Source organism: Ictidomys tridecemlineatus, chromosome 14, assembly GCF_052094955.1.
Source record: "Ictidomys tridecemlineatus isolate mIctTri1 chromosome 14, mIctTri1.hap1, whole genome shotgun sequence".
NCBI classification, from domain to species: domain Eukaryota; kingdom Metazoa; phylum Chordata; class Mammalia; order Rodentia; family Sciuridae; genus Ictidomys; species Ictidomys tridecemlineatus.
The window spans coordinates 25710685-25725691 of record NC_135490.1 but is presented as its reverse complement, the minus strand read 5'-3'; the positions used below and the strand labels follow the sequence as shown (position 1 = coordinate 25725691).

The 15007-nt window shown below is 32.8% G+C and overlaps 1 protein-coding gene across 3 annotated transcripts in view; it reads left to right on the top strand.

Annotated features, from left to right (window-relative positions):
- The window catches only part of Glra3 (glycine receptor alpha 3), a 167902-nt gene that overhangs the window by 87335 nt on the left and 65560 nt on the right, over window positions 1-15007 (top strand). For all 3 annotated transcript variants that reach the window (XM_005325521.5, XM_013358706.4, XM_078030996.1), the window contains exon 4: window positions 3798-4021. In XM_005325521.5, the coding sequence (XP_005325578.2) occupies window positions 3798-4021 (224 nt within the window). The remainder of the gene's footprint in view (window positions 1-3797; window positions 4022-15007) is intronic.

The window sequence follows — 15007 nt, the reverse complement described above, 5'->3', positions numbered from 1 at the left end:
TTTATACACTAATCTCTGGAAACACTCTCAGAGACACTCCCAAATAATACTTTATTAGGTTTCATAGTATCTGTCCCACCTAACATGATGCAATTATTATACTTACAAACTAAAATGACTTCCCCCCAGAAGTCAGTTTTCCTCCCTTCTTATAAAGCCATTTCCCTTGCCAATGGGAATTCCAGCTTGTAGGATTTCAATACATGGGATTTTAATCTTTCAAGGTTGTGATTTCCACATTTTAGAATTCAGGTATTTTTAGAGTTCCCAGATTTTGATCAATGTTTATAGCAATACAATTCACAATAGGCAAGCTATGGAGACAAAGTTGGTGCCTGTCAACAGATAAATGGATAAATAAAATGTGGTACATATACACAATGGAATTTACTCAGTCATAAAAAAGAATGAACTTATGGCATTTGCCAATAAATGGATAGAACTGGAGAACATCATGCTAAATGAAATAAGCCAGACCCAAATGGCCAAGGGTTAAATGTTTTCCTTAATATGCAAAGTTAGCCTAAAATAAGGGAGGCCAGAAAGACGGTAGAATGAAAGGAGAGAAGGAAGGGGGGGTCTATGCAAATATAAGAGACATAAGTGGCATAGAGGAAAGGGATTAAGTGAGAGGGAGGTAGGATGAGAATAAGAAACTGTGGAATGAATCTGATCAAACTTTCCTATGTACATAAATGAATATATCAGTGAATTTCACCTTTATGTACATACATAATGAACTAATTAAAAAAACATTTTAAAAGATTCTTAGAAATACTTAAATGTAGTTGAGAACATTAATGATGCATCTTTTTGATCTTTCTGAAATATAAACAAGGGAGTCAGAGCCATACCCTTGAGATTATAACATAGAACCTATAAAAAAATGAAGTGGAGTTTTCAAGATTTTACCTGGAAATCTCCTTATTCAAATACAGCAATTATTAGTGTCATCTTTCCATTTTCCACATTACTAAATGACAGCATTGGCAATGTGTTGCTCTCACAACACAAGAGTAAAATATTTTCGCATCTAATAAGAATTTTGTCCTTTATCCCTTTAGCCTTCATAACAATTTCCTCAAAGCTTTGCAAGCTGCTACCTCATACCTGGTTCTAAGGTCAATGGCTCATTGTTCTTATAGAAGCACCCATCTCCAGTTACCTAATTCTATTTCAGTTACTGCTATATAACCAACCATCCCAAAACTCTAATGACTAAAAATACATTATATTAAATTTCATATGTTCTATGTTAATAGATTTTTGCAGTATTCTATTAGGCTCTTTCTACATGATGTCAAAGAAGTAACTCAGTGGTATTTAGCTGGGGGAAAGCTGGAAGAAAATAATCTGCCACCATAAAAGAAATCTTGCTTTTCCGTTGATAATAGCACTTACAGTAAGCAGTAAATTTTGTACATCATGCTGAGTTACTTTGAGAGCTCAGGGCCTGAATGAAAATTAGGGTGATCTAAGTTTTTTTTTTTCCTTGCCCTTGTGCGACAGCATTGAGAAAACCACTTAATTTATTCTCTGTGTTCTCATCAGCTAAAAAATAAAAATCCTGTCATGGAAGTATTCAAGCACAAATAGCAAGCTAATTTTACAAAGAAAAAATATATCAGATTCAGAAATAGGCTAATACAAAACTATAATGTAGAAATACAACGATCATAAGTATTTCTTGCCTCAGTCCGGCTGGGCAAATAACCTGGAGGTGACAAGCAACTTGAAGGTTGAAGTGGGAACTACTTTATTGCGAGTGAACTCAGCAGGAACTGAGGGAGAACTCAAAGTAGCGGGCACTCAAAACCAGTGGCCCCAGACGACCACCCACCCTGTGGCAGTTGTCTAGAGCAGATGGTACAGCAACATGGGGGATATAATAGAGATAATGTTTGAAGCAATTATCTCACCATTGAGTATTATTGTTCTGTTCTTTGTGATACAGGGGGGCCCATGTTGTACAGTGCTACAGAATTGGAAAATCTTATAAAACTGAAGCAGTAAAATACTAGGGAGTCAGAACTTTGTTGCTATTTCTTTGGCAAAGATAAGTTATTTTCTAATCATTTTTAAATTACCAAGGATCTTTGATTAGGACTCCTTAAAAGAGGAAGAAATCAGAGTTATTTTTCCAATTGACTATGAATTGTGATTTTTTTCTTAAATGTTCTTCCGTCTCTAATTACTCTTTTTAAAAATCTATTGTTAGAAACATCTTTAAAAATTGACAATGATAATATATGCAAATCAACTCAAAAAGACATGTATTAGTTTCCTATTGATGCTGCTACAAATTGCCAAAAATTTAGTGGTGTTTGTATTCCTTTTTGAAATGGTCAATCAGGCAGAGGCACAAGACAAGACAAAACTCTGCTCCATAATTACTTTGGAAAATACATCGGGCACTTAGTAAGCACAGGAAAATCTTTTCTAGTATGTAGCCTTAGTGGCAGTTAGTGGATAGTGGTCTCAGTGCACAAACACTGATCAAGGGAATATAGAGATTTGCAACATTTAGTATAGACTGAATTTGAGTAACCTATAAGATAATCAATCTGCCTGGTCTGATATTGTGGAAGAATCCTTTGTGATTGCTTGGTTACTATGGTTTTGATAACCTATAATTTGGTGTTTAAGAAATAAGAAAATAGATAAAAATTGTTTTTCATGTTTCTTTATATATATCCAGAATCACTATTTTTCAAGAAAACGAAGCTTTCTTAAATATTTGCTTTAATCACAATTATAATGAAGTCTCTTATTTACTTGCTTATTTCAAAAATCTAAGGACAAAATTACATTTATAAAACTATATTGATATTTATTTTCATATACTGCATATGCACAAATACTACATATATGCCCAGCTGTCACTTTCTCATTTTATACATTAGTCCAGAAGTTATAACCAGGAATTTGACTGAAATCATTAACTCTTTTCCTTTAAAAGTTTTCTGTGAAAGGTATAATTGGAAAATCTCATTAGCCAAATTATATTAAAGGATCATTGGCAATTAACCTTTGTTATTCTTTTATTATTCAAAAGTCACCTTTTTCCTCAAATTACTTACATGCATAGAACTTGCTATATTAAACATGAGAAAATGTGTCTTCATTGTAAAGAAGTATGTATGGTCATTTTTGTAAACCAGATAGCTTTCAAGCAAATATCATTAAATGTACCATATTCTGGATGCTGTTGGATACCTACTAAAAGAAATGACTCAAAAAAATAAATGCATTTGTGAAAATATTTTATCCAAGTGTCTAAGAGCAATCCAATATTTCATTCTTATAAACCAGGAGAATAAAATATGAATGGAACAGCAAAAGGTAAACATGATGAACTATAGTGTTCTGTCATCCTTCCTTACAGGTACACAGGTCACCAAAGAAATGGGCAAAAGGTCAGAAGCAGGATTACTCTTTTAGTTGTAAAAAATGAGTACTGTAGCACATGGAAAGCCCCAAAGAATGTCAGTGGCTTCTGTTATAATTTAGAGAAGCCCAAAGAACAGCACATACAATTCAATTCTAAACTTTTTAAAAAAAAAAAGACTTTATTTTTTAGAGAAGTTTTAGGTTCCAGTAAAAATCAGAGAAAAATACAGACATTTCCATAAACTCTCTGACTCCGCAAATGCACAGCCTCTTCCAATATCTACATGCTCCACCTGAGTGGTAAATTTGTTAGCACTGATGAACCCACACTGATGCAATGGATTTTTCTAAACTTTTTAAAGAAGGGTGTCTTTCTCTTTCTCTCTCCCCCACCACACATCCCTCAGGATTACAGAGTGAATATCTTTCTTCGTCAAAAATGGAACGATCCTCGCCTTGCATACAGTGAATATCCTGATGATTCTTTAGACCTCGACCCATCCATGTTGGACTCCATTTGGAAGCCTGATTTGTTCTTTGCCAATGAAAAGGGTGCCAATTTTCATGAAGTCACAACAGACAACAAATTGCTAAGAATTTTCAAAAATGGAAATGTTCTTTACTCGATAAGGTGAGTCATAGACTTAAATTCCTACTTTCAGTAAAATGGAGTACTGTGAGGTTTTTCTAGTGACAATATTTAAATTTTTTAGTAGCTCACCACTGTTCCACTTGAGTTCTTCTAATATAACTTTTTCCAAAGTGTTTGATGAACAACAACAAATCCATGTCAAAGATCCAGTAATTATATGAGTACTTCTTGGAAATTCATTTTTTTAAGAACTGACATTTGTAATTCTTAACATCAATGAGTTTGCCAGGAGTCTTACAGGTGAACTGAAAGGTAGCTGAGTCATACAATGTGATTAAATATATTCTACCTCCATTAAATATTTACACGTAAAGAAATGTTTAGGCTGGATTCTCTGGGATTATTTGTTTTAGGTGTGTGCATTTTTCGATACCCTGGAATTTCTCTGGTCATTCTTTTGCATATTAACCCTCATTGTCCAATTTTCATCCTAACATGTTGCAAAGTAGTAATCTGTTGACAAAATTTAAAGAAATCAGGAAAGAAAAAATTACTATAGTATGTAAAAATGAATAATGAACAAAATGTTTATCATCATCCCTAGAAAAAATCTTATTTATATTTTAGGTATTCGTTATACATTGCTAGAAAGCCATATAACAGTTAGAAAGCCATACCAAAATATAATGATAATTAGTCATAAAATTTCTTGAAAGTTGGATTCTAGAACTCATTCAACTTTGGCAGTCCATAGAATACCAAATAGGTACGAATTCAGTAAATAACTAAATAAGCTGCTTATATTACTTGATGATTTGCACTATATTTAAAATATTTTCTAAAATCATTATTGTGGAAATCTACAGCTATTTGTTTACTTAATTCAGTTATAAAAAGCAAGCCAGGAACAGAATTGATGTCATCTTTCTTAAGAGAGAGAATATGATCTACTTTAGCAATAGGCAACTGTTTCAATATTTATGCCACCAATAACATGTTTTAAAAGTTATCAGGATAGGTTTAATATTTAGAATCTAGGCTTAAAATTAACTCCTTATATTTTACCTCTCTTATTTACACTTTTGTTAGCTTTTCATCAGGAATGGGAATATGTGATTAGGACTTTATTTACCCAATATCAAGGATGTTCCTATTTTTGCCAAGTAAAAGTATAAGATAAAGTAATAAGAATGCAAATTTAATCTTAGTAGCTTAGTGATTGTGAAAGCCTTTTTTGCCGCAACGTGGTGTTATTGATAATGTTTTATTCTCTCTGCTTTTCATCTCTTCATCTCATTTTGGCTACTTTTCCAATTTTCCTATTTCATATGAACATATTTCCTTTTAATACATATATTGTTTCGAAAGAGTGACTACAGCAAACTGACACTTTTCATCAGACTGATGAAAATCAACCAATATGTGTTAATATAATCTTGGATGATAATTGCTACACATGACACAAAGAGATTTCAGGTACCATCACTAATTAAGACACATACTCACATATGAATGAATAACTTAATAGTGAATACCATATCTAGGCAAGAAAATCATGAATCTTTTTGGAAAACTACCAAAAAATGTAAATGTTAAAAGATAGCAAGACTTTGGTTTCTGGGAAAGTGGAACAGATATACTTTTTCATATTTTACCTATGTTCAACTAAAATCTTGAGCACAGTACATACAACAAACTTAAGAAATTTCTCAATGGTGGACCAAGAACTGGCAGACATTGGAACCTGAGGAATCATGCAGAGGTGAATTCCTTCAATTTTCTTTTTACCTCATAAAGATGAAGAATCTGATGATCTGGAAACATTAGCAAGTACAGACAAAATAAGTCCCAGCAATAGCTAAGTTATGGAACCATCCTAGGTGCCCTTCAATAGATGAACGGATAAAGAAAATGTGGTACATATACACTATGGAATATTACTCAGCCATAAATAAGAATGGAATGATGGCATTTGCTGGTAAATGGATGGAACTGGAGACTAAGTGAAATAAGCCAATTTCAAATAAACCAAAGGCCAAATGTTTTCTCTGATATGCAGATGCTGACTCACAATAGGCAGCAGGGGAGGGAGGAGTGGAGGTTCATCAGATTGGACAAGGGGGAATGGGGAAAGGGAATGGAATGGGAAAGACAGTAGAATGAATCAGATATAACTTCCCTATGTTCATATGTGAATACAACCAGTGTAATTCCATATCATGTACAACCACAAGAATGGGAAATCATACTCCATATATGTATGATATGACAAAATACATTTTACTGTCATGTATAACTAAAAAGAACAAATCTAAAAATAGGGGGAAAAATAGGTCCCAGCAAGAGCCTAATTTCTCTAGCCAATCTAACACTAGATGCTACGAAAGGGGGATCGTAGCCTACCTTTACAAAACTGTTCTACTCTAGCCAGATATAGCAGAAAAACATGTGAGCTTGTCTCAAACTCACACCTAAGCCAACAAAGTTTATTTCAGTCTTTCTAGGATGTAATGAGGTACCCCAATGTCTGTGCTGAGGTGGTGTCAGGGAAGGGCAAATAGCTGGACTTTCATGCCCCATCAACCTGTACTGATCCTCCACTCTGTGTCAGTAGAGACCACATTGAGAACTACTGTCTCCCTACAGAAATAAGACCCCCTCTACCTCCATTCCTGCCTGGGAAGTTTCAGAGAAATCTAATGGAAAGTCAGGACTTTCAAACCACACAGCAGTAATACTGCCACTCTCACTACAGTGTCAATGAAGGTCATGTGGGCAGCTCGTACATCCAGTAGTGATCCAGGATCTTCTCCACTCACATGATAATACAGAAGCAGATTAGAAAACCTTGACCTCTGTTTCTCCCTGGAAATATTAGTGTAGCAGTACCTCCCCTTGCCCTGATCCAGAAGTGTCAGAGAAAGCCAGTTCAAAGAGAAAATTTAAATAAGATCCAGAGTCTAACAAAGTAGCACAAAAATGTCTAGGCTGCAATTAAAAAAAAAATCATCATACAAAGAAACAAAAAGGTTTCAAGCCAAATGAAAAAAAAAACATAAATTGATGCCAACATCAAAATGACAGTGATGTCAAATATCTGAAAAAGACTTCAAAGTAGTCCTGATAAAAATATTTTAATGAGCAATTATAAATATGCTCGATACAAATGAAAAAAAATAGAAAGCCTTAGCAAAAAAACATAAGCTATAAATTAGAACCAAATGAAAATCTGGAACCTAAAAATAATTTATCAAAATAAACTCAGTATATGTGCTCAATAGAAAAACAGATAAGAGAGAGGGAAGAATCAGTGAACCAAAAGGTAAATAAAACATATTCAATTTGAACAACAGAAATAATAGACCAGACAAGGGGGCAGAGAGTAACAAAAGATCTAACATTAATACCATCAAAATCTCAGGTTGAGAGGGCAAACGACATGGAGCTAAAAAAAATAGGGGAAATAATGACTGAATTTTTTATAAATAATGCAAATGGCATAAAACCTACAGATTGAAGAACCTGAGTCCCCAAAGAGGATAAACCCAAAGATATCCACACAAAGACACATAGTATACAATTTCTGAAAACATTCAGAGCATAATGATGCCTTACCCATACAGGAAAAACAGCATGATAGCAGATTTTTCATCAAAAATCCTGGGGACAAAAAGAAATGATACATATTTTTCAGGTGCTGAGAGAAAGGAATTCCATAATCTTATGCCCAATGAAAATATCCTTCAGGAATGAAGGTGAAATCAAGACCTTGTTGGAAAAAAAAAAGCAAGAGAATTTATCAAAAGTAAAGCTACTCTAAGAGTAAAGTATGGCTAAGAAAGTTTTCTTAATAGAAAAAAAAATGAATGAAAGAACATAGCAATACCAAGAAGGAAGAAAAAACACCATAAATAAAATGTGGGTAAACACAATAAATTTTCTTCTCATATTGATTTTTCTAAATTATGTTTGACAGTTGAAACAAAAACTGTAACACTGATATAGGGGAGAAATCAAAGTAAAAATGAGAAAATATTTATATAAAAATATTGGTAGAAATTAATTCTGGTTATATTTGTCTTCTATACTTTCTGTGGGCATATGACTTGATATTAACTGGGAAATGTTGTATTTATATAGAAATCAAATTCATCTATCTTTCGACAATTCTATTTCTAGTAATCCAAATTGGATGTTCATTCCTATAAGATACACTTACAAAGATGCCCACTGAGGCACTGAAATAGCAACAACAAACGAAGAGCCTATTTAGTCATTAATAAGAACATGGCTGGCCAGGCACAGTGGCGCAAGCCTTTAATCCTAGCTGCTCAAGAGTCTGAGGCAGGAAGAGTTCAAGAGTTCAAAGCCAGCCTCAGCAAAAACAAGGTGCTAAGCATCTCAGTGAGACCCTATCTCTAAATAAAATATAAAATAGAGCTCGCAGTTGGGACTGGGGCTCAGTGGTAGAGCACTTGTCTCACACATATGAGGCCCGGGGTTCCATCCTCAGCACCACATAAGAATAAGTAAACAAAATAAAGATATTGTGTCCATGTATAACTAAAAATATTTAAAAACAGTGGTCAAGTTCCTCTGAGTTCAATTCCCAGTATCCAAAAAATAAATAAATAAGAATATGGCTGAACACAATGATAGACCTAGATCAAGAAATACTCAACATGAGACTGTTATACAAATATTCCTAAGAAATTGCCTAAAGTGTAAATAAATAGAAAGGTCCATAGAGTAGAGGAAAGGGTATAGGAGGAGGAGGGGGATTAGGGGACTTAATTGAAGCAAATTTTATACCATGCATTTATAATTATGTCAAAATGAATCCTATTAGTATGTATAACTGTTATGAACCAATAAAAATGAATAAAATAGAAATTGCTTACAAGACATACATACACACACGTATGTTTCAAAGAAATGTTTTATGTCATTTTTATCTATATTCTCTATTTATAAAAATATACCTATGTATGTAAAATCACACTGTATAATGACTTTGGTCAATTACAGGCCACATATATGATCCCATAATATAATGAAGCTGAAAATGTTTATTGCCTAGTAACATCATAGCCATTATTAAGTCATTAATGCAGAACATTACTCATGTGTTTGTGGTGATGTTCATGTAAACAAATTTATCACACTGACTACTGTATAAAATTATAACACATGTAATAATGAACACTAGTTACACAGTAGGCTACACTATCTAGGTTTATGTGAGTATACCACACAACAACAAATGCACCTAATGCAGCATTTCCTAGTTTTATCCCGTTGTTAAGCAACACATGATTGTATGTGTGGATCTGTATAAAATGTTTAGATGGATGCCTACCATTTTATTGAGAATACCCAACTATGGAAAAGAGTAGTGAGATTTGGGCAGTAATGAAAGGGAACTATAAATTTTACTATACTTAAGTTATATTGTTTGAATTTTTGAGTGAGCTATATATTACTTATGAATTATAAGTGATAATCTCTTAACATGAGGCCATGGTCTTTGACATCTCTGTACTGTGGATTCATGATGGTTTTCAAGGGATCCATGATAGAATGTATGTAAAATAAGCTGAATTTCTTCCCTATTAATTTCAAAATTACCTTGTGAAAGGTAACATTTTATTTTTAATTATTTTATAAAGTAATTATTTACTTCAGATAGGTTTGTAGGAGTACAGGTTATAAAAATATTCACCAGGTAGTATGGAATAATCGTTTTGCAAAGTAAGACGATTTAGACTAGATTGTGTGTGTGTGAGCGCAGCGTGTACACACGTGCTCCTGTGTGTATACATACATATCCAATTATGGATACAGTCACACTGAACTTGGAAAATGTCAACATAAAAAATGTACCATTAAGCAGGCTGCAGTTGTGGCTCAGCGATAGAGTGCTTGCCTAGCACGTGCGAAGCACTGGGTTTGATCCTCAGCGCCATATAAAAATAAATAAATAAATAAATAAATAAATAAATAAATAAATAAATGTATTGTGTCCAACTACTTCTAAGAAAAAAAATTTTTTAAATATACCATTAGGCTTTTATACTCTGTTATATTCACCTTATCAGTGAATATAATAGAGTATAAAAGCTAGAGGACTCTTTGATGTGGGGAGATTTTGTTAGCAATATGATGTCTTCAAAACTTAAAGCTATTAACTCGGTCCATCCTTAAAATTTTTCAAATAAAATGGATCTTTTTATTAAGAAGTTTGTGTAATTTCAAAACTAAAATGGTACTAAAACACTTAATTGCTCCAATTCAAATGCATTATATTAAAGAATACTAAAGGTTATGATATTTAAAAGTTAAATAATTTCACAAGTGGTGTATTTTATTACTATGTCCTTGGAAATTTTGCGTCATGAAGTAGAGAAATAAAATTGAATCTATGTATTTTATAAGTGGTGTCATCAAATATGAATAGTTCATATTTCTTCTAATATCTGGAGGAAAGCAATGGAATAATTCAGAAATGAATCTTTTGTCTTTCAGTATGAATTCAGATGAAACAGATGGTCTCTCTGTTCCTAATCTTTGTTTGCTAAATCCTTACTCACATGATCAAAGAAAAATTTCATTTGTTGTGTGTTGTTTCTGGAAATCTCACAGTCCTTTGAAATCTTCTAATCCTTCACATCTTCATTTCTTCAGTTTCATCGCTAACAAAAATTGTACTAGGAAAAAAAATCTTATTCAGTTTACAATAGGAGCATCTGTGGTATTTCATGCTAGATCTGACTTTCCTGCTTGTTTAAAGAAAGCAGCAGATTGTCCTGAAGAGTGCAATTGGTTGAATTCTAGCATTTATCTGTATTTCCTCTTAAAACCCACTACAATAATGAAGTAAAGTTAAAAAGGGATAAAAATGGCATTCATACACAGGAGAATGAAAACAATGGAAAAATCAACCACAGACAAGTGATGACAACCTAATTTACAGAGCTTGAAAATGAATATATGTGACTTAACAGACAGATATAGCAGAAGCAGAAGCCAAAATGTGGGAACCCAAAAGGGAAAAGAGTAATATCTTCAAACTTGCAGAACTTTTTGGCAGCTATGTCTTCAGAAAGTGGGGGCCAGAAAAGAGCTTAATTTTTTTTTTAATTGAAACTTCATAGGTACAACAGTGCTGTTCCGGATTCCCTCACCCATGCCTTTCAGACCAAGGACTTCTTTTTTTCTCTTTTGACCTAAGCTGAAAACAGGAAGACAGAAAATGTGAGATGTCCTTTTCAAAGCTTCAGAAGCAGGGCCTCTAGGCACCACTGGTGCTTTTCATGAAGTATCACACCAAGAAAATGAGGATGATTATAATGATGATCTGATGTCTGTACTTGACATAGTGATACACCCTGCTAACCCTAAAATGGTGAAATCCATACCTAAACCTCCACTGAGAGGCAGACAGAAAAAGAATCTATCACTATGTAAACTAACTTGCCCAAGAGAAAAAGACCTACAGATGCTCACACCTAAGGAAGCTTTGAGCAGTGCATTACCATCTCATCCTTTATTTAAGATGGTTACTCAGTAAGAATCTACTACTAACTGACACAAAATGATTTTTGGTGTTTACTTCTTAAAAATAGATACTTATCGAATTTATTATATATATACATATATATGTATATATGTATATATATATATTCAGACACACATACACACACACACACACACATATATATATATATATATTTTAAGCAGAGAACAGGGAGGGGAACAAAAAGATAATAAAAAGAAAAAAGAGAATGACTCAAAAGAAAATACATGAAGCAGAAAATTTTCTGGACAAATAAGACAACTGTATGCATAAAATGGGTACTTCTAGGAAAGAAAAATTGGGACATTCACTGCATAATAAAAGCAAATGGGGTAAGGGGAAATCAGCAGCATGTTTGGAAGGTGAAGTGAAGAAATCTCCAAGAAAGTAGAATCAATATACAGAGAAATAGACAATAGAGAAAGGATTTAAAACCCAAACTTTAATACAGAAGTCTGGTATATGACTGGAAAGAAATAAAAAGAAACAGAGATTTCCACAAAAAAAGACTAATTCTCTCCTGTTTTTAACCACTGGAAAGGATTTGCAGTTTTGGTGGGGAGTCACATTTGAAGCAGTCAGAATAGAGAAACTGATGTGATTCTTAAAATGAGACACATATTAATACTAAGGAAAACAAAATCTTGTACAAGAGCTATAATTATAGCAAACTACCAGGCTTAAACATTAACAAAAATTACATATTCATAACAAGTAAACACTCAATATTTATTTAACAATCAATGTTTATATAACTAAATTTGGAGGATTGGTGCAAAACTAAGCAAACTTGGAATATGGCATAAGGGAAATAAATTCTTACATCTCCCCTGTAGGAAATTAACAGATGGTTTCAAATATTTTTAAAGCCAAGCATACTATTACAGAAACTTACATATATGAAAGTGAATGGTAGAAAAATAGCTAAAGAAAGGCTACCTCTGAGGAACTAGAACTGAGGATAGGGATGGGTAGACCAAAAGTACAACACTTTTATACATCTTACTCTGAAATTTTAAATAATTTACACTGATAATTTTATAATTTTAAATAAAAATTATTTTCAAGTTAGATCTTTGTAGCCAGACACATGACTCCAGATTGTCAAGTTTGGGATTTTAAAGTCAGCCTATGACTATTAAATGGATACTGACTGAAGAAACGAGGCTATCAAGTCAGAGACAAAGCAATTTATTAGTCACTGTAAGCTAGGAGAATGGATATCAAAATATTTGCCTCATTTTCCTTTGTCTTCAAGTGTCTCTGGAACAATACAATAGGTTTAAATGGATATAACACATACAATGGGTTTATGTCAAAATGATGGACATAGTTGTGAATTTGGAGAACCCACTACTTTTAGAACAAGCTGCAAATAAGCCTTCTCTTGGTCCAAGTGAACAATGTTATCTCATCTCTGGAATTAAGCATCTGAATAAGCAAACCTGAGACTTCTCAGGTAAAAATATAAAAAAATAAAAATAAATAAAATAAAATAAATGAAATGGTTAAGACCTTGCAGTCTTAGCATGCCTAGCAATGTATAGGCAAACAAGAAGTCTTAGGAAGACTTTAACTCCCAGTCCACATCCAGGCTCTATGAGATATTAGCTGTGATTTGGGGCAAATCAAAATTACTTTTGAAAGCTTCATATTTTTCTTATATGTATTACAGTGAATCTGAAAGAATAAATGGTAAAACACCAGCATGGTGCCAGGCACATAATAGATGCTAAAGTTATTAAATTTTATCTTTCTAAAAAATAAAAGGAAACAAAAAATAAAATAAATTCTGATTTTTCTGGGGAGCCAAAAATCAGCACTGAATTGTCTCTACCTCAGTTTTATCGCTTATAAAATGAGGATGGCAGCATGCTTATCACAAGATAAATGGAAGCACACCATAGGCATCATATATACTGCTTGTTAACTTTACTAATATAACCAACAGTTACAACTTCATTACTTATACTACAGAAGCACTAGTGCTTGGAAAATGAAATAAGAAGACAGTTTATGTCAAAGATGCTATGTAGAGCAACTTATCAAAATAATTTTGACCTTTATTTAACAATATTTAAACTAAGTATTTGGTTATGGTAACCATTTCTTTGAAATTTGTGCAAAGAATTAAAGTCTACTTGTATAAAGTATATTTATTTTTTGAACACTAATAGATACTGATTTTTAAATGGAAAAGCAAACTTATTTCAACAGATGTTTTTAAAAATGCTGTTTATTTAAGGAAAATGAACTCATAATGTAACAAAGTAGATATAAGGAAAATCTGGCATGTGTGTAATTATTTTTCTGAAGAGTTCCATAACTTGCTTACATCAGCCTCCTGAAGGGACCATCATCAATGCTGAGATTACTTTGGTGATGGGTTGAAAAGATTTTTGCTTGTCTCTAAGATCAGATGACAACAAAACTCCAGAACTGTTCATAGAAACTAATTCTAATATCCTTTTTTAATGTTCAAACTATCTAATCTCTTCTAAGAGTTATTTATAAAATAACTAAGAGATATTTATAAAAGCATGCATAATCAAATACTATATCATTCAAATATATAAAATCCCTGGAGAAATGCCTTATATTTTCTATGGTCTATTACATTTGTCTAAATGTATGTTGGAAAAATTATTTATGTACACCTTACTTCAAATTTAATAACTAATAGTGTATACATTGTATCATTTTATGTTATAAAAGTATATAAAATTTAAAACATCATGTTAATTGCAGAATCTATTTTTATGTAAAACATTCCATTGCTTTTTATAGGCAGTATACTTAACAGTTAAGAGCATGGAATCTAGAACTAAACCGTCAGGGCTGCAAATTCTACTTTGCCAATTTCTGCTATGTAATGAAGTGAGTTACTTAACCTCTAAGATTCCTCATCTACAAAAAAAAAAAAAAAAGGTTATATCATTTACCTATCTTGTAAGTTTGTAGGATAGAATAAATGAGTGATCATATATAAAGTATTTGAACAGTGCCTATCACAAAGTAAGCACTACAAATTTATCAATTTACTATAACACTACAGATAATTCTTCAAAAGTTATTTAATTGCTAGTTAAGAGGCCACTGTATTTCTGATACCAAATTCAGAAATACCAGAAAACTATTTGTTATGGTGTAGATGTGGTATCCCCCCAAATGTTCACAAGTGAGACAATGGAAGAAAATTTGGAGGAGAAATGAATGACTGAGTTACATTAATCAGTAATCTAATCAGTGAATTAATCCCTGATAGTAGGGTATGGCTTGAAAAGGTTGGGCATCAGGGTCATGGCTTTGCACGTATATATTTCCTATCTTGAGAGTGGAGTCTTTCTCTTTGCTTCCTTACCATGATATGAAGCGCTTCCCTCTGCTACACTTTTCAGCCATAATGTTCTGCCTTACCTGGAGCCCTTAGGAATGGAGCTGGCCTTCAA